The 20,725-nt window shown below is 37.1% G+C and overlaps 2 protein-coding genes across 4 annotated transcripts in view; one reads left to right on the top strand and one right to left on the bottom strand.

Moving 5' to 3' along the window:
• The window catches only part of LOC138706245 (CXXC-type zinc finger protein 1-like), a 103,180-nt gene that overhangs the window by 20,223 nt on the left and 62,232 nt on the right, over positions 1-20,725 (top strand). The gene's annotated exons all lie outside the window — the stretch shown is intronic.
• The window catches only part of LOC138706244 (probable G-protein coupled receptor Mth-like 3), a 78,999-nt gene that overhangs the window by 49,771 nt on the left and 8,503 nt on the right, over positions 1-20,725 (bottom strand). The window contains exons 3-4 of the mRNA XM_069835295.1: positions 20,239-20,367; positions 18,597-18,894 (exon numbers count right to left, since the gene is read on the bottom strand). Of these exons, the coding sequence (XP_069691396.1) occupies positions 18,597-18,894; positions 20,239-20,367 (427 nt within the window). The remainder of the gene's footprint in view (positions 1-18,596; positions 18,895-20,238; positions 20,368-20,725) is intronic.

Below are 20,725 nucleotides of genomic sequence, written 5' to 3'. Positions count from 1 at the left end.
AGAAATAGACTTTTTCTTACATACAGCTGGAGAAAGTTTTTACGTTGTTTTGTTTCTGTTACCATAGAGAAGGATAAGGTGAATAAACTCGCGATGTGAAAACTCAGTTGACTATCAAATTTATGTTTTATTTAGCAAAATAATCAGAGAACATAAGATTCAGTAACAAAATACGATATGCGGCAAAACAAATGACAGTGAAATTATTGCTCATCTGCTGTCCACGTTTCCCTAGCAACGAAGTATTTATTTATTGTATAGGCTACTAGCCGTACCCGTGCGCTCCGCTGCACCCGTTAGAAATAAATATAAAGTAATTACATAACTAAAATAGGACATTTGATCCATGGAACATTCGTGTTTGATTGAAGGATAAATCGTTTAATATTTTACTTAATTTAAATTGTATTTAAAATATTAAAATGCGATCATTTTAATCCAGAGACCACTCATTTGGTGCAATAACAATTCCTTTAACATGTTTCTTAATTGTTATTACCAATTATTTTTGGAAAAGCGAAAATTAACAGAAAAATTTTGGCTACAGATTTATTATTATGTTTATATTATATTATATTATGTAAAAAGTGTGTTGATAACGGATGTACTCGAATTAGAAAGTTTTTAATTTGTTGTGGGAGCTCTTGAATCTCAGGAGGAACAGCTTTTACAACAGCACAACATAATCTGCTTGGCTCATTACCCAATTTTTTTGTATTGCATTTATTGCATATGTAGTTTATGTATTTTAACACGATTCAATTGAGCATAGTTAAAATTTTAATTATAAAATAATGGATTGCTAAGCTAACGTACTATTACTGCATACTAAATTAATACACTCTCGTTGTTCGTTAATTCTCTGAGATAAAAATGAATATGTTCATAAACATTATTTTCAGAAATACAGGAAATGAATATACAGAATAACCTATCAAGTTTTCTGTGCATAAGAAGCTATTTTAATCTTACCTGTCCTCAATTCATTCACAAGTTACTGTAATAACATTATAGCATTATGTCCACCCAGAGAAACTACACTTTCCAATGATGAAATAATAATTAATTATACAAATCGGTTAATTTAGCTTCCGATATTACTTCATAAAACACACAAACATTGTATGTAGGCTATCTTTCATAGCTTTCGATTGTTGTGTCCAAGGCCCCTTATAAACGAAATCATTTGTTTTTTATTTCAATACACCGCCTTAGATGGCAGTTATTTTAATTTTAAAACTCATTTATCTCATTAAATATCAGTCCTATCAAAATTTTTCAAGGAATAAAACTTATCGGAAATTATTTTTAAAGAACCTTTTGTTATGTAACATTTTTCAAAAAAATCAATAATAAGCTAGATATTTCGATTTATTTAATTCAGACCCCCTTATAACCTCCCTTTTAAATAATGTATTTTAAATGCCATATAGCCTAAAATCTAAGTTACAACGAACTTAATTTATATTCCAATTTTCATCGAAATCCGTTCAGCCATTATCGCGTGAAAAGGTAACAAACATACAGACAGACAGACAGACATACAAACTAAAATTTCAAAAAAGCGATTTTCGGTTTCAGGGTGGTTAATTATATATGTTAGGACCAATTATTTTTGGAAAATCGAAAATTAGCAGAAAAATTTCGGCTACAGATTTATTATTAGTACAGATACCTAATAGTTTGACTTATTGTGAATTCAGTGTTGTGTTGATTTAGGCAAGTATGGTTCTCACAACAGAGGAGAAAGTGTTTAACGTCGAGGATTATTTCCGGTCTTACGGAGTGGGGCGTTAGAATGGGCCGAGTTTGCGCCACGTTAAAAAGCAGTACCAGGAGCGATTTAACAATGCGGCACCAAATAACATAACAATGTTAGCTGTCGTCGAGAAGTTCCGTCTAAGGGATCAGTCTTATGTCACCTTGCATGTTATAATGACATCTTGATTTTCAGAGTGTTTGTAATTTCAATACTCCATTTGACCGGAAATAATGTTCGACAATAAACACCTTCTCCTCTGTTGTGAGAACCATAATTGCAACACTAACCCCAACACTAAACATACAATATGTCAAATTATCGTATAAAATAAAGAAATGCTTGATTGCTGGGGAAACATGGACAGCAGACGAGTTATAGTTCGTTTTGTTTGTTTTACAGCATACTGTAGTAGCTATAATAATTTATCTTACATTGACCTTGAAGCTTTGGCGTTAATTCGTGTGCTATCCTTGGCGTCGCATTATTGCCAAAATAGGCTATTCATATAAATTTTCTTCTCTGAAGTTTTTGACGTGAATACGTCTATAAGTTCGTACCAGTAAGAGGGTGCTATTCATAGACATTTCGCTAGTCCGCGCTACGAGCGTGCTAAACTAGCCCCGGCTATCAACTGGTTACTTGTACAGAATTCATATCATGTCATATCGCTAACACTGGTTTATGAATACGAAAAACGTTAGTTCGCTGATCATCCACCTGAAGCTCGCGCTAAGAATGTCTATGAATACGGCTCAGAAAGTCGATCGACACATTTTCATATTCCAATGAAGTAAACGGCAATCGACAGACGAAGGATCAATGTAACCAACTCGACCTTGAGTTGGGGACTGTGACGTCTTCTAGCGTTACGCAGGAGAGGAGAAGTTGAGGTATAAATTGGCTGGTCGCGCGGCAGCCGAGGCAGTGTAACTCGAGAATTCGAATCGATAGAACGTTAGCAATGGTGACATAACGAACCATTTTAAATCTCAATTAAGCAACAATCAGAAGTCGAGAAGTTAAATTGGAAAAAATCGCGAGTGAAGTTGAGTGAATAGAGAAAATTCACAATGTCGAGGTATATGCAGCTCAAAATGGGAGCGGGCTTAGGAGAAATGGGTAGCAAATGATAGAGCACGATGGTTACTATAGCAACCGATATGTTTACTCTCAATGTATACAAAATGGCTACTCCCAAGAGTCTCAGCACAGCGAAAATGTACTGAGTTTTCTGGATATCTTGAAAGAAGAGATGTTGATTGTCACTGGTGACGTTTACCCTAACAGCAGTTCTTTCCACACCTGTGGAGTAACGGTTAGCGCGCCTGGCCGCGAAACCAGCTGACATGGGTTCGATTCCCGATTGGTGCAAGTTACCTGGTTGAGGTTTTTCCCGGGGTTTTCCCTCAATGAAATATGAGCAAATTCTGGGTAACTATCGGTGCTGGACCCCGGACTCATTTCACCGGCATTATCACCTTCATCTCATTCACGTCATTGTTATATACATTGCAAGATGTGCACTGCCAATCCTCGGTAGATTTATTTATGTTTGTCGTATATATTTTCAGTTATTTCTTTTATTGACTATTTAACCTGGACATATAAAAATTAAATATTTTTTCTCTTGAGCGATATGCTTTTATAGTATCTTAGATTTCTTGACAAATTAGTATACGAATTGAAATCTCATTCTGACTACGATGGCGATTATGGTGATGATTTAATGATGATACAAGATAGAAAACTGCTAATAAGATACGCGAGTAAGCATCTTTGAAAGAGGATTTGGAGTTGCGGATGAGAAATTATGTGAGCTCGAAGCCTGTAGGCTATTTGTCTCACTACGTGTGGTGCCATTCTATGAAGGAGGTTTTATAGCAACAGGGCAGGATTGGCTAAAATATTATTCATGATTTAGAGAGGTGCACATCACACTTCTCACCAATCAGGGAAGCGATTCCCATAGACTAAGTGGATGGCGAAATTAGCTCATCCAGAATTTCTCGAAAGCACACGAAACCCAAGGCTACGATTTGTGAACGCTTAAATTTGAGTACATGAAATGAGGGACAAGTGGAGTGTTGGTGGAGTGATAAAAGGAAACGGGAGTACCCCGATAAAAATTCTATGAAACATCTACTTTTTTCACCACATATTCCATCACGACTAAGCTGGGGGATCGAATCATGCTAGGTCTGAACAACGGACAAATGAAGTCTTCAACGTGTTGTCGTGGTGAAACTTGCTGTGTTTATTCGCTGCAGGTTGGGTGCTTCTTTCAATAGAAATTTATGCGTCATTTGCTGCGGTTTGTTATGAAATATTCTATCTGTTGTCAGGTGATGTACATATAATCATTATAATCATTACATGTCTTTGACTCTGAACTTTTGAATTACGTAGGAAGGTATTCGCTATTTCTAGTGGTTCCCACAACTTGGAGTTATCTAGATTTTCTGTAGCCGTGAAGAACCGGCCGATAAGCGGAAGTGGACGGTGGACGCGTTACCACATTGCGGTTACTTCTTTTCTTACATGCATAAATAAATAGTGACAAGCATAAATATTTTATATATACTGTAAATGTAAAGGACATTGTAGGTCTGTACAGGTTACTTCCCGAACATTGATGAATCGGGATAACACATTCTCATTTCCTTCCTTTCTCTGAAGTTGAGAACACTTGGCTGATAGCATAAACATCATTTGTCTTCAAAACCCAACAGTGCTTTAAAAATAAGCATTTATTATTTTTTTTGGTTTCATTTACTTAAGAGCCAGACTAAAATTTTTAGCCGGTTGTCTCCAGTCTTTTCAATTGGATTTCTGTTAACAGAAATTTGGTCCCCACAGAGTAAAGGAACAATTGTGTCGCCGCTTTTTCGCAGAATATGGAAAAGACAAGTGGAAGAAATGTGTTGAGAACATTAAAAATAACAAAGAAAAATATTTTTCTAGTGCTAATGTAATAGACAGTGAAACTGACAGAATAATTTCGTTAGAAGTATAAGTGATAGCAGTATGGGAAAATGTTTCAGATTAATGGAGGAAGACTCCGCCTCCAGGTAGTAACCTCCTTCAGCGGAGGTTGCCAGTTGTTAACCAACCTTTTTTAACTGACGACACACTTTATTGAACGCCCTCGATATCGCGACACACCTATTTGTTTTTTTAGCCTCATAATAATAATGATAATAATAATAATAATAATAATAATAATAATAATAATCAGTGCTTTTCTTCTGGAGAAAAAGTTGGTGAAACTCTGTGTAACTTAGAATATTTTATAGCGGACGGGGAGATGATTACTGTTCACTGCACGGAAATTTTGTCGTTTTTAACCTCCTTTTCGTCCAACCAAGACTTTCAAGATCTAAGCGGAATTCAAAGAAAAATTATATTAAAAACGTAGTTATTCACAGATATTTCGATTCCATGACGAAAAATGCAACAAAAAGGTGCCGGAACGGTGAAAAAAATTTTCATTATCGTTTTTGAAAACTCATCTCTTGGTGGGTTGTACAGAATTTCTCTATATGTGGCCTTGTGCCTAACATGCTAACACGTAAATCACCTTCAAGATGCAGCAGTCTGTTTCTTTGTTTAGATTTCACTATTTTTGTGGTAGAAATTGTTGATTCCCACAAATATGACCTTGAAAATGGCAGTTCTAAATGTCTTTTTAGTTTATTCGGCACCATGGACTGATTTGACAAAACATTTCTGCATATAAGACATTCGGAATTTTGTTTATATTCATCTCCACACCACGTAAAACCATATTGCAAGTATTCATTATATTTACGAAATGCAGTACGTTTTTGTGAACCCTGAAGGAAATTTTCACTCACATTACTTGAATTAGCACTGCTGTCACCTAACCCAGAACTTGATTCAGATTACCTTTTTCGAATTAAAAATTTGTCCAGGATAAAATCTAAATAAAGCACTTTTGATAAAATAGTCGCACTATCACCGCTCACATGTATATACTGAAACTGAGAATTGTTGCAGGTGTTCACGTTTCATTGGTAAAGTCCGTCTCAAAATAAATGTACCATAACAAACTTTGTCGTAAATTAAAAAATGCGTTGTAAAGAGGCTTTCTGGATGACATAAAATTTATTTTTCAATTCCAAAATTTCGCGACACACTTCATGGGGCTGCGCGACACACCGGTTAGGAACCCCTGTGTTAACCTATAGCAGGCTTGCAGAAGTGGGCGCCAATTGTGACGTACGTCATAAAGCGGAATACGTCACTCATCCCTTCCTTCTTCCCCCGCGTCATTGAGTTGGAAGGGAGGGAATCTTTATTCAGTGTCTGTCTTATGTGATTGCGTACGGGCCACAGATACGTCATTCAACGCCGGTGGACTGTGGACGGTGAACCAACGCTTTCTCCAAATGCTTTCACCCCTTTCTCGCCAGTTATGCATCTGACCTATAGTTATTATAGACCACAATATAAAACTCTATAGTGAAATGAGCGGGCCCGGGTTCGAATCCAGTTTGGGACAAGTTAGCTGGTTGAGGTTTTATCCGGGGTTTTCCCTCAATCTATTAAGAACAAATGCTGGGCAGCTTTCGGCGCTGGACCGTGACCACGGCTGGACCCAGGACTCATTTCGCTTGCATATCACCTTCATCTCTCTCAGACGCTAAATAACCATCTCAGTTGATAACACTTCGTAAAATAATACAATTAAAACAGTCGAGCGTAGCGAGATAGCGACTTATGCCATGCATGGTGTGTTTTATTTCATATTGTTGCGCTAAATATTTTTTTGTAATTAATTTTCACTACCACAACTGTTCATCTGGTATATCGTAACAAAAATATTGCTGCATTAAGTAAATTTGGTTTGTAGAAGAAAATGAATTTCCAAAAAAATTCACGTTCATTCATTCAATTATAATTTTAGTAAGTGTAAGTTAAACCAACATAAATTTAATAGTTAGGCCTATATGACAGAAAATTAGTTATTAAATTGTATATTTCTTGTGTATAATCACTATTTGTACATATATCAGTTTTAATTATTAATTAAGTTTATGTACTTTTGAACTATAAATAAATGAATGAATGAATGAATGAATGAATGAATGAATGAATGAATAAAGATCCCTATGCTGCAATTATAATTCCCTGATTAAGGCCATGACCTTCACTGCAAGCCCAGCATTCTCAAACGTTTTTCCCGTTCGCCATTCCTTCCAGTGCATCTTTGAGTAGTGTTTCTTCTTAGCCAGTGACCCAGCTAATTTCTTTTTCCCTTCCTAAATTCACATTATACTCGTATATATCTTGTCGAATAAGATCATTTCAGTGAAATCTCAAATAGGCTATTATTGCTATTATGTAACGAAGCCGGACTCTTGTTTTAGCATTTTCTATTCCAAGTTTGATCAAAGTCGGTTATTATACAGTAGAGGAGACAAGACCTCTCCTGTGACCTTAAAATGTGCCGTAGCTCTATCACCAATGTGTATGGAGGAAGAACATAGGTTTTAGTCTGAGATCAACTTCCGTGTCGGTAGATTCGTATAATATTAACCATCATGAAAATAAACTCTATTTCTGATAGCTCAATCTTTCCGCTCTCGCATAGCTCACATGCCAGGTTCGCCTCTTCTTCTGTATTTCTCCATGGTTCATTTTCACCCATGGGCCCCGAGACTCGAACATCGATAGTTATTGTGAAATACGCTGGCTATAAACTGCTCTAGTGCGGGTTTCTCCGAACATCTTTGTATCCTCCATCGTTTTAATATTGTTTCATTATTACAATATCGTCACTTGGACTTTAAACAGACTCGGCGTCTGAGTGGTCTTTCAATAAAGAATGACCTGCATATATTGCAGTGGAATCTGAACCCAGAGTTAATAATTCCGCCTTTAGAAGTATATATTCACAGTAATTGGTATATAGTTTATCATTTTACTAATTACTTCGTATAGGTAACGTATACTTTTACAAGACCATTTCTAGTCGGGCTATTTTTAGGTAGCTATGTGACTGTGTCGTTTGCAATGACGAAAGTTGGAAATTCTGTTGTTAAACTTTAAATCACGATGACAATCAAAAGGACAGTGACAGGAGTTTCAAGGTCTATTGATAAGCATTATTCACAATGGTAATAACAATGATTATAGTTGAGAAGTCCATTACTAACCGATAATTCACAACGATTATAATAATGCCGGATGTTCTCAGATCTACTGCTTGGTGTTAACATGAAATCATGACAATATAAAGTTAAATAAGGAGGTATAGCTATTGCTAGACAGTAACTCACAATTACAATGGAAGTGAAAATGAAGGGAACTGAGAGATATAATGCTAGACACTAACAGTTACTCCTTATAATAGAAATGCAAGTTAAGATAATTGGCAGATGCATAGCCAGTCACAATGGTGGTTCCTTAATACAAGCTACCGTGCTGTAACACGCTGTAAAATCCCAAAACTGATTTTATTCAATGCTTTAGTAACTCATAAATGCAATGCAATTGAAAATGAAGGGATTTGAAAGGTATATTGCTAGGTACTAACTCACAATTACAATAGAAATGAAAATGAAGGGAATTTAGAGTTATATTGCTAGGTACTAACTCACAATTACAATAGAAATTAAAATGAAGGGGATTTGAAGGTATATTGCTAGGAACTAACTCAGAATTACAATAGAAATGAAAATTAAGGGAATTTGGAGGTATATTGCTAGGCACTAACTCAGAATTACAATAGAAATGAAAATGAAGGGAATTTGGAGGTATATTGCTAGGCACTAACTCAGAATTACAATAGAAATGAAAATGAAGGGAATTTGGAGGTATATTGCTAGGAACTAACTCACAATTACAATAGAAATGAAAATGAAGGGAATTTGGAGGTATATTGCTAGACACTAACTCAGAATTACAATAGAAATGAAAATGAAGGGAATTTGGAAGTATATTGCTAGGCACTAACTCAGAATTACAATAGAAATGAAAATGGAGGGAATTTGGAGGTATATTGCTAGGCACTAACTCAGAATTACAATAGAAATGAAAATGAAGGGAATTTGGAGGTATATTGCTAGGCACTAACTCAGAATTACAATAGAAATGAAAATGAAGGGAATTTGGAAGTATATTGCTAGGCACTAACTCAGAATTACAATAGAAATGAAAATTAAGGGAATTTGGAGGTATATTGCTAGGAACTAACTCAGAATTACAATAGAAATGAAAATGAAGGGAATTTGGAGGTATATTGCTAGGCACTAACTCAGAATTACAATAGAAATGAAAATGAAGGGAATTTGGAGGTATATTGCTAGGCACTAACTCAGAATTACAATAGAAATGAAAATGAAGGGAATTTGGAGGTATATTGCTAGGCACTAACTCAGAATTACAATAGAAATGAAAATGAAGGGAATTTGGAGGTATATTGCTAGGCACTAACTCAGAATTACAATAGAAATGAAAATGAAGGGAATTTGGAGGTATATTGCTAGGCACTAACTCAGAATTACAATAGAAATGAAAATGAAGGGAATTTGGAGGTATATTGCTAGGCACTAACTCACAATTACAATAGAAATGAAAATGAAGGGAATTTGGAGGTATATTGCTAGGCACTAACTCAGAATTACAATAGAAATGAAAATGAAGGGAATTTGGAGGTATATTGCTAGGCACTAACTCAGAATTACAATAGAAATGAAAATGAAGGGAATTTGGAGGTATATTGCTAGGCACTAACTCAGAATTACAATAGAAATGAAAATGGAGGGAATTTGGAGGTATATTGCTAGGCACTAACTCAGAATTACAATAGAAATGAAAATGAAGGGAATTTGGAGGTATATTGCTAGGCACTAACTCAGAATTACAATAGAAATGAAAATGAAGGGAATTTGGAGGTATATTGCTAGGAACTAACTCAGAATTACAATAGAAATGAAAATGAAGGGAATTTGGAGGTATATTGCTAGGCACTAATTCACAATTACAATAGAAATGAAAATGAAGGGAATTTGGAGGTATATTGCTAGGAACTAACTCAGAATTACAATAGAAATGAAAATGGAGGGAATTTGGAGGTATATTGCTAGACACTAACTCAGAATTACAATAGAAATGAAAATGAAGGGAATTTGGAGGTATATTGCTAGGCACTAACTCAGAATTACAATAGAAATGAAAATGAAGGGAATTTGGAGGTATATTGCTAGGTACTAACTCAGAATTACAATAGAAATGAAAATGAAGGGAATTTGAAGGTATATTGCTAGGTACTAACTCACCATTACAATAGAAATGAAAATGAAGGAATGTGGGGTATATTGCTAGACACTAACTCACAATTACAATAGAAATGAAAATGAAGGGAATTTGGGATATATTGCAAGGTACTAACTCACACAATAGAAATGAAAATGAAGAGAATTTCAATTTAACTTATATTGCTAGGTACTAACTCATCATTACAATAGAAATGTAAATGAAGGGAATTTGGAGTTACATTTAGGCACTAACTCAGAATCACAATGGAAATAAAAATGAAGGAAATTTGGATGTATATTGCTAGACACTAACCCATAGTTTTTACGGTAATAAATGTGAAGTGATTTGGTAGATCTATTGCTAGATGGAATCCAAAATAATTATGACAATGTGATGAAAACAGCATTGAGAGATCTATGGCTGGACACAATCCATAATTTTAATGACGATGAAAATAGTTGGGAGGTCTGTTGCTAGATAGCAATTTACAATTAGAAATGCATTGAAATTGAATTTGGGAGATTTATTATTAGGCATTAGTTAACGAAATTATAATGTTAATGAAATTGAAAATGGTAAATCTATTGCCAGGCACAATTCATAAGTGAAATAGTAATAGCAATGACGAAATTTGGTAAGTTTGTTGGTACTACCACAATGACAATGATAACGAAATTGACAACTATGACGAAATGTTGGGGGTACCAAATTTGAGGGAGAATTTCTAGTCGTATGACCTCTACATAAAGCAGAGATCTACACCGTTCTCTCTTGCTCTCTGCTTTCTCATTGATAGCTAATGAACCGTGCTAGTTTCGTTTTCATTTCCTAGGCTCATACCGGCCCGGACTGGATATGAGCGATATGTGCGGGTTAGTATTGATACTAGCTTGCGCGCACAACCTTCGAGGAAGATTGGTGATAAATTCGTCAATTGTCAACAAATTAGTTCATCACGAAATTCTCTCTGGTGTGAAAATGGTCTCGAATCGTCCATTCTTGAAAAATCTGTTGTTTCTAGTGACGTCAAAGCATTGCGAAATATTATACGAATGAAGAACAGATAATTATTCAGGTAATGAGAGAGATTTATTGATTTCTAGTAGAGCCGGACAATTCTAGAAATTACATTGTGTTATCAATTGGTTTTGCAGTGAAAATTTTTGTGGGAAAAGTAATATTTTTACTGTAGGCCTACTTGTGTAACTAGCTGTCTTTAGTGTCTCGAAAAGTGAAAAATTGCAAATATGTAGATTGTTCGGAGGAAAAGTTTTATATATTCATCTTTTATTCGATAGGAATGAAATTCAATATTTATATATTATTCGTTTAACTCGAGCAAATCTGAGGATAGTTTCTTAATTCTAATCAAAGACAGAAATGAAAACGTTCCCAGCAGATAATACTAAAATTCCAACCGATTCCGATCCTATTTCTAGTTATTTATTTGTTCACTTATTTCCAGTACCAAATGGTTGATTAGATCTGAATTCTTTACAATATATCGAAGAAAGTTCGTCCTAGCAAAAAAAGTTGTTAATGTTATTTGACCATGGTTATTGAAATGTAAACACAAAAGAAATTTCGAAAAATATGAATAACGAAAATATTTTAAAATGGAGGGTAGAAATTATATGGAACTCTGAATTACACTTAATTTTTAAGAGTTTTAGTGTTGATCATTATTACTTTCTTTCAATAAAATGGCGTGTCCAAAATGGAGGATGAAAATAATTAAGACATTTCTAGCACATTACTATGATGTACCGAAGTACATATAATATTTCCGTGTAGGAATTATGCATTACCATATAGCGAAGAATGGGTAGCACGGAGAAAAATTCTCTCCGACACCGGGATTCGAACCCGGGTTTTCAGCTCTACGTGCTGTCACTTTATCCACTAAGCCACACCGGATAAGTGTAAGTGTAAGTAATCACTTCCTGATTCAAGACGACGCCTTATTCCGTCGGACCCCGACCACTTAGTCACTCGTGATGAGTGCACCTCTGTACACAGTGTTGGACATTGTGCCACTGTCACATATTCTGTGACACAGTACATGAGGGTAGGCCACCAAAGGGGAACAAAGAGGTAGAACTTAAACTGAGAAGGATTCAATCCGGCATCGGGAGTGGATAAAGCGTCAACACGTAGAGCTGAAAACCCGGGTTCGAATCCCTGTGCCGGAGAGAATTTTTCTCCGTTCTACCCATTCTTCACCATATCTAGCACATTTCTAGACCAATTTGTAAATTGAAATTATCCGTAATTGTTAACGCATTCATTTTCAAATGTTCAGACAAATACGGAAAAACTTTAACGACATATTTTTAATGGAGTTTGAGATATATTTTCTAAATAATTATATACAATAGACGAGCTACAGCATATATTTGTTCTGAAGTTTCTTAAGTTTCCTAGGTAACTAACACGAGACCGACAAATCAGTTGATATCTAAGTACTCAAGCGTAGATCAGTGTGATTCAGACGTACTAATTTCCTCAAACTCAGCATGTTTTGTTACAAACTGGACGTCCTTCTAAATGTCAGGATACATACCTTTGAGTGAATTAAGTGGAGCAAAAACAGTAGCATGCATATTTAACTGCAAATAAATTGACCTTGGATATAATTCATCTTGAAATTTCAACACAGATCTTTTTACGTCTTTAAAGAACAGTCCAGAACTCAGGCTTGTTTACGAACTAAATGGATAACGATAATCATTACAAGTCTCCTTATTTTTAAATTTCTAGTAAGGTAATAAAAGCCTACCATGTGCTAGACTAGAGGACGTAATAATATGCATATTCATTCAGTTATTAATTTCTCGACCCTTATTAATAAATGCAAAGGAGAATGTACTGTACTTAATTCTGCATGCTTTCTTAGGCCTATACCCATATTCAAAGAAGTATTAGGTGTCAATAAAGATTCAATTAATTAGAACACAATATACAAGTTCATACATAGACTTACATGATTATAATAGGTAAAATTAATAGTGATGAAAGGTAGAGTTTTAACAATATTGTACACTACACGATTTTCAAATTCATGACCGTGACTTTAACGTAGCTTCAACGCTCTCTGAAGGTCTGAGTCTGGCAGCACCATTATATGTAGGGAAATTATACTAGAAGAAAGTTCCTCTAGTATACATAAATTATCGACAAAAAGTATACGAAAAAAGGAAATGGTATAAAAATAAAGAAAAAAGTGAGAGATAAGGATGTGAAATAGATAAAGATAAGACGGTAAAAGTTGAGGGGGAAAAAATGGGATGAAGTTCAGGACGAGTAATAGAACTGAAAGAATGTAGAAAGAGCAAGGCGAGAAAAAGGAAAATCAATAAAATGGAGTAGTAGTAGTAGAGAAAGAGAAAGAGTAAAAATATAGGAAGTTGAGAATGAGAAAGAGCAATAACATGGACAAGTAGAGCAGAAAGAACAAGAACAAGTAAAACTAGAGCAGGAATATCAAGAACATGGAGAAGTAGAGGAGAAAGATGAAGAACATGTAGAAGTAGAGGAGAAAGATCAAGAACATGGAGAAGTAGAGGAGAAAGACCAAGAACATGGAGAAGTAGAGGAGGAAGATCAAGAACATGAAAAAGTAGAAAAGGAGGAAGAGAAACAACGTGGAGAAGTAGAGGAGAAAGATGAAGAACATGTAGAAGTAGAGGAGGAAGAGCAAGAACATGGAGAAGTAGAGGAGAAAGATGAAGAACATGTAGAAGTAGAGGAGGAAGAGCAAGAACATGGAGAAGTAGAGGAGATAGATCAAGAACATGGAGAAGTAGAGGAGAAAGATCAAGAACATGGACAAGTAGAGGAGAAAGATCAAGAAAATGAAAAAGTAGAAAAGAAGGAAGAGAAAGAACATGCAGAAGTAGAGGAGAAAGATGAAGAACATGTAGAAGTAGAGCAGGAAGATTAAGAACATGGCCAGATAGTGGAGGAGGAAGAGCAAGAACATGGAAGTGTAGTAGAGGAGGAAGAGCAAGAACATGGAGAAGTAGAGGAAAAGATCAAGAACATGAAAAAGTAGAAAAGGAGGAAGAGAAAGAACATGGAGAAGTAGAGGAGAAAGATGAAGAACATGTAGAAGTAGAGGCGAAAGATCAAGAACATGAAAATGTAGAAAAGAAGGAAGAGAAAGAACATGGAGAAGTAGAGGAGAAAGATGAAGAACATGTAGAAGTAGAACAGGAGATTAAGAACATGGCTAGATAGTGGAGGAGGAAGAGCAAGAACATGGAAGTGTAGTAGAGGAGGAAGAGCAAGAACATGGAGAAGTAGTGGAGAAAGATCAAGAACATGGAGAAGTAGAGGAGAAAGATCAAGAACATGAAAAAGTAGAAAAGGAAGAGAAAGAACATGGAGAAGTAGAGGAGAAAGATGAAGAGCATGTAGACGTAGAGGAGGAAGATTAAGAAGATGACAGGATAGTGGAGGAGGAAGAGCAAGAACATGGAAGTGTAGTGGAGGAGGAAGAACAAGGACATGGAGAAGTAGAGGAGGAAGAGCAAGATCGTGGAGAAGTAGAGGAGAAAGATCAAGAACACGAAAAAATAGAAAAGAAGGAAGAGAAAGAACATGGAGAAGTAGAGGAGAAAGATGAAGAACATGTAGAAGTAGAGGTAGAGGAGGAAGATTAAGAACATGGCAGGATAGCGGAGGAGGAAAAACAAGAACATGGAAGTGTAGTGGAGGAGGAAGAGCAAGAACATGGACGTGTAGTGGAGGAAGATTAAGAACATGGAGAAGTAGAGGAGAAAGATTAAGAACATGGAAGTGCAATGGAGGAGGAAAAGCAAGAACATAGAGAAGTAGAGGAGGAAGATTAAGAACATGGAAGTGTAATGGAGGAGGAAGAGCAAGAACATAGAGAAGTAGAGGAGGGAGATTAAGAACATGGCAGGATAGTGGAGGAGGAAGAGCAAGAACATGGAAGTGTAGTGAAGGAAGATTAAGAATATGGAGAAGTAGAGGAGGAAGATTAAGAACGTGGAAGTGTAGTGGAGGAGGAAGAGCAAGAACATGGAGAAGTAGAGGAGGAAGATTAAGAACATGGCAGGATAGTGGAGGAGGAAGAGCAAGAACATGAAAGTGTAGTGGAGGAGGAAGAGCAAGAACATGGAGAAGTAGAGGAGGAAGATCAAGAACATGGAAGTGTGGTGGAGGAGGAAGAGCAAGAACATGGACGTGCAGTGGAGGAAGATTAAGAATATGGAGAAGTAGAGGAGGAAGATTAAGAACATGGCAGGATAGTGGAGGAGGAGGAGCAAGAACATGGAAATGTAGTGAAGGAGGAAGAGCAAGAACATGGAGAAGTTGAGGAGGAAGATTAAGAACATGGAAGTGTAGTGGAGGAGGAAGAGCAAGAAGATGGAGAAGTAGAGGAGGAAGATCAAGAACATGGCAGGATAGTGGAGGAGGAAGAGCAAGAACATGGAAGTGTAGTGGAGGAGGAAGAGCAAGAAGATGGAGAAGTAGAGGAGGAAGATCAAGAACATGGCAGGATAGTGGAGGAGGAAGAGCAAGAACATGGAAGTGTAGTGGAGGAGGAAGAGCAAGAAGATGGAGAAGTAGAGGAGGAAGATCAAGAACATGGCAGGATAGTGGAGGAGGAAGAGCAAGAACATGGAAATGTAGTGGAGGAGGAAGAGCAAGAAGATGGAGAAGTAGAGGAGGAAGGTCAAGAACATGGCAGGATAGTGGAGGAGGAAGAGCAAGAACATGGAAATGTAGTGGAGGAGGAAGAGCAAGAAGATGGAGAAGTAGAGGAGGAAGATCAAGAACATGGCAGGATAGTGGAGGAGGAAGAGCAAGAACATGGAAACGTAGTGGAGGAGGAAGAGCAAGAAGATGGAGAAGTAGAGGAGGAAGATCAAGAACATGGCAGGATAGTGGAGGAGGAAGAGCAAGAACATGGAAGTGTAGTGGAGGAGGAAGAGCAAGAAGATGGAGAAGTAGAGGAGGAAGATCAAGAACATGGCAGGATAGTGGAGGAGGAAGAGCAAGAACATGGAAGTGTAGTGGAGGAGGAAGAGCAAGAAGATGGAGAAGTAGAGGAGGAAGATCAAGAACATGGCAGGATAGTGGAGGAGGAAGAGCAAGAACATGGAAATGTAGTGGAGGAGGAAGAGCAAGAAGATGGAGAAGTAGAGGAGGAAGGTCAAGAACATGAAGAAGTAGAAAATGGGGAAGAGCAAGAACATGGAGAAGTAGAGAAGGAGGATGAGCAATAAGATGGAGAAATCAAGAACATGGAGAAGTAGAGAAGAAAATATCAAGGAAATGGAGAAGTGGAGGAGGAAGGGCAAGAACATGAAGACTTACAGGAGAAAGAAAAAGAAGAAAAATAGGGAAATAAGACGGAGAAATGAAGAAAAAGGAAAACGACAAAATCAGTGGATGAGTAGGGCGAAGAATAACGTAAAAAGAGAGCAGAAATAGAACAGAGTGAGAAAGAAGTCCGAGGAGTAGATAAAAAAGGAAAACAGGAGATGGAAGATGAGGAAGAAGGAAAAATTAACAATGTGATGATGATGATGATCATCATCATCATCATCATCAAGTCCTTTATACGATCGCTTGCCATTGCCACTATCAGCATTGCAAGGTAATCTGAGAAATTGCCGCTCCAGTGAGGTGCTGCACTGTCTTCACGTATGAGTGCGTAACAGTGATGCCAACAGTGAAGAAATACGCAACAACTTCATTTAATTTTTTAATTTTTATTTAACGACGGTGTATCAACTACTAGGTTATTTAGCGTCGGTGGAATTGGTGATAGGGAGACGATATTAGACGAGATAAGGCCGAGAATTCGCCATGTGATTATTTGACATTCGCCTTATGGTTGGGGAAAACCTAGGGAAAAATCCAATCTGCTAATTGGTCTAAGAGGCACTAAAACTTACGCGACGCTGAGCAGCTCTAGATAATGAAACAAACACTATTCCGGTGGCCAGTTTTTACTTGTACCATATTCTAATGCAAGTTTAGTAGGAGTAAACTATCACCACAACCACCAGCACCACCATCATCACCACCACCACCGCCATAATCATCATCATCATCATCATCATAATAATCAACTTCACGATGAGCCCGATGGCCCTTTCTACCTCAGAGAGATTGTCCTCCTAGTATCTTTCCAATATCCAACTTTTGGCAACATCTTACAAAAACAAAATAAAATTATACTGGTTACCTTAATAGATTTCTTGTATTATTTTGTTAAATTATTTGAAGTACATAGTGTATATTTAAAGATAAAACACACATGTTAGGTCAATAATACAGTGTTCATAGATTTGATAAAGTACATTAAAGGTGATATGTTACAATTGTATGAACACTAACAGTCTTACTAATAAACCGTGTATAGTGTTTATACGAGACTTATGCAGAGTTGAGACAGAAAACGTTACTAATAAATAAATAAATGAATAAGCTATGGACGTATAAACAGGCTGTAACTATACAATGGGAATTGCTTTGCAGTAGTTATGTACACGAAACACCTTGTTTAAGCGTTGTATATAGGAAAAAAATGGCCGCCCCTTTAACAGCTGTTCGTATCGACTGTCATTTTATGATGATGTTTACCTTGTAACCACAGAACAACAAACCAAAGATCATAGAATTATTAGAATAATATTGCTGTAGCTTGTACTCTTTGACCAAAATGTAGTGTGGTAATCGATTAGAGCCAGTTGTATTATCGATATTTAACACGCCACACTAGAGCGCTCTACCGGATCCAGTAGAGCACCTCAGATATTCTATTACCTTTCGTAACGAAGTAATGACGAAACTATGACGTAGCTGTGTAACAGTTATACTGTTATACACGACGTATGTAGTGATTATTAGTAAGGAATTTACACATGACTTATAAACGAGCTACTCATTGTATAAGTATAAGACAGTTAAACGTCTTTATATAGAGTTTTTATTAGTAAGACCGTAATAAAATAAGATTGTTAAAGATATTAGTTATAGTCAGACATGTTTCGGAGATGTTTCTCCATCTTCAGTGACTATTTACCACGACGGGTGGTTCAGGTGATCGAACAGTGTTATTGCTTAGCTTAAAGGCTACTCTATTATTGACCTAACATGTGTGTTTTATCTTTAAATATGAAAAAAGCTAGTGAAGAAAAATTGGTCAAATTTTACTACGACGTGCGTCTTAAAGTCTCCTTTAAGCCAAGCAACAACACGGTTCGATCACCTGAACCACCCGTCGTGGTAAATAGTCACTGAAGATGGAGAAGCATCTCCGAAACATGTCTGACTATAACTAATATCTTTAACAATCTTATTTTATTAGTGTTCATACAACTGTAACATATCACCTTTAATGTATTTTACGTAGTGTACATTAAACATGTAGCCTATTTTCTCGAAAATATGGGAATATATTTTTTGTAACATCACAATGCTTACTTAAAATGAGAAAGTAACTACACGTTCGATAGAATAAGTGTCACCGTAAGGTAATAAACTGGAAATGTGATTCCACATAACTTACCTAGAGACACGCAAGCCAGGTCCTTCTTCTGGTGTAGCAGCTGAGCAATGCCGGTGCCAACGTAGGCGACGGCCATGACTGCGTTGTGTGTTGTGTGGAAGTAACTGGACACGGTGCGTGGCAGCAGGCACGCCGTGGTGTACACAGAGGCCAGCAGGAGCACGCCTGCCAACACCAGCAGCCCGCCATATACCAAGTACTTAGTGTTCGACCTCCTTAGCTGGCCAGGACACACCAGGAGCATGCCTGCGTCTCCGCAGTACTTCTGCGACGGGACGGATTGCGAGTATCCGGATACCTGCGAGAATGAAGCTCAATTACAGAACGAAATAAGACTACAGTACTCGCTCTTGGAGGAGGTTTCGTTGGGAGTGAGACAAAGCATGTGGTTTCAACATGATAGTTGCTCATCATATTCAATGTCTTTCGTTTGTGAGTTCCTACTTAAAATTTTTCCACGTAGGTGGATTGGTCGTGACGGATCTATTATTTAGCCATCAAGATCACCAGACTTCACCAGCCTAGACTTTTACCTGTGAGGTCACATGAGTATGTTAGTGTACGCCACCCCGTGAGTAACGAGGGTCAATAATTTATTGAGGAACAAGACTGTGGCCGCAACGGACATGATTCCTGCTACTTGCGATCTTTGCGAGGTTCTGACAGTCAATGGTTCACCGTTCTAAATTCTGTTTACAGGTCAGTGGTCACCACTTCGAGCACCTCCTGTTACTGCGCATCGAGTGGGTAGCAACAGCTGTGTCCGGCAGGATGATTTGCTGTGTGGGGCGCGGCTTTTCCTAATTTAACATCGCCCATCAGACTATGAATGCGACGCCGTCCCCATATTGTTCGACAAAATATGTTCATAATGCTCTCCTCTACTATTTCTTAAATTGTTGCACGGACTTTTGAATCGTCCTGTAGTTGGATGAAGGAAACTGAAGAATTCGTAGACATTTCCAGGTGTTATTCGGAGAGAATATGACATTTTGATATTGCAGTAATGAAGAAATGATAAAGTAAGAGAAATATGCGAGATGAAACTGTAAATTACGTTCGAAATCGGCGACGTAATAAGTTGTTGACAACGGATGAATTATATATGGTTAGATTATGGTGGAAATACAAGGTGCAATCAATATATTTCCGAACTGTACTTCCTTGTATTCATTGCACCTTAAACATACTCGTACATGTGCGTGTCACTGAAGATCATTGCTTCCATGCCTGTTGAGTCAGACTCTCAAACAGCGTCAATTTGTCTTAAAGAACAGGGCTTATACACGCGATTTTATACAAACATGCCAAGGACCTATTGCGATTTTTCCTGGAATCTCTCCAAATAAGCCTTGTGACTAGACTTCTTCCCTGCCTTTCTAGTGATGTATTTTGTATAGATGCCAGGCGTTTCCCTGGTTCAGATAACTTCTCCGTTTTCCATGTTCTGTGTGTTGCCTACATTTAGGAAAGTCCGGAAACTTATTGATTGTCCCTTGTCTGTCTGATCCGGTACACAAATAACACTCGAAATTGATATTTATGGGATCACGGGTGCTGAAAATTTAACATATTTTACAATATAAAATTACTGTCTATGTACTTCGCATTGTGTGTAAAAAAAAAAAAAGTAAACTGTTACCTGTACACTGCCATCTGCGAGGACTGTGAATCTTGTGTCGTCACTGGCCTGAACCACGGAAGCAGTTCGCGCCTCACAAGTTGGTATCATATTGGACAAAATGTAATATCCTTCCTGAGCCGCTCCATACTACAAGCAAACAAGCACAGATAACGAAATGTTACGTCATGTTCATGACTTACGGAAGTTCTGGATGCCCATTATGGTAAAAAGGTGCGTGATACACTAGATGTCCGTAATCCGCTTCCCTGTCTTGTTGTCAGGGTCCGGATATGTATGCATGTTACACATCGCCGTTGTTCCTGCAATAACTCCCTTGTGCAAAATATAAAATTTTTCAGTAGGAAGAAAAAACATATTTATCCTATGGCAGCTGTACATAGGGGATTTTGAATTCTTACATTTTCGAAGGAAAGAAATATAATTACATATAGGAGATTTTACTATATGCTGTATCACTATTTAAGTTATTTAATAGAGCAAAAAT

Source organism: Periplaneta americana, chromosome 9 (genome assembly GCF_040183065.1).
Source record: "Periplaneta americana isolate PAMFEO1 chromosome 9, P.americana_PAMFEO1_priV1, whole genome shotgun sequence".
Lineage (NCBI taxonomy): Eukaryota > Metazoa > Arthropoda > Insecta > Blattodea > Blattidae > Periplaneta > Periplaneta americana.
This window is presented reverse-complemented; position numbering and strand designations above follow the sequence as displayed.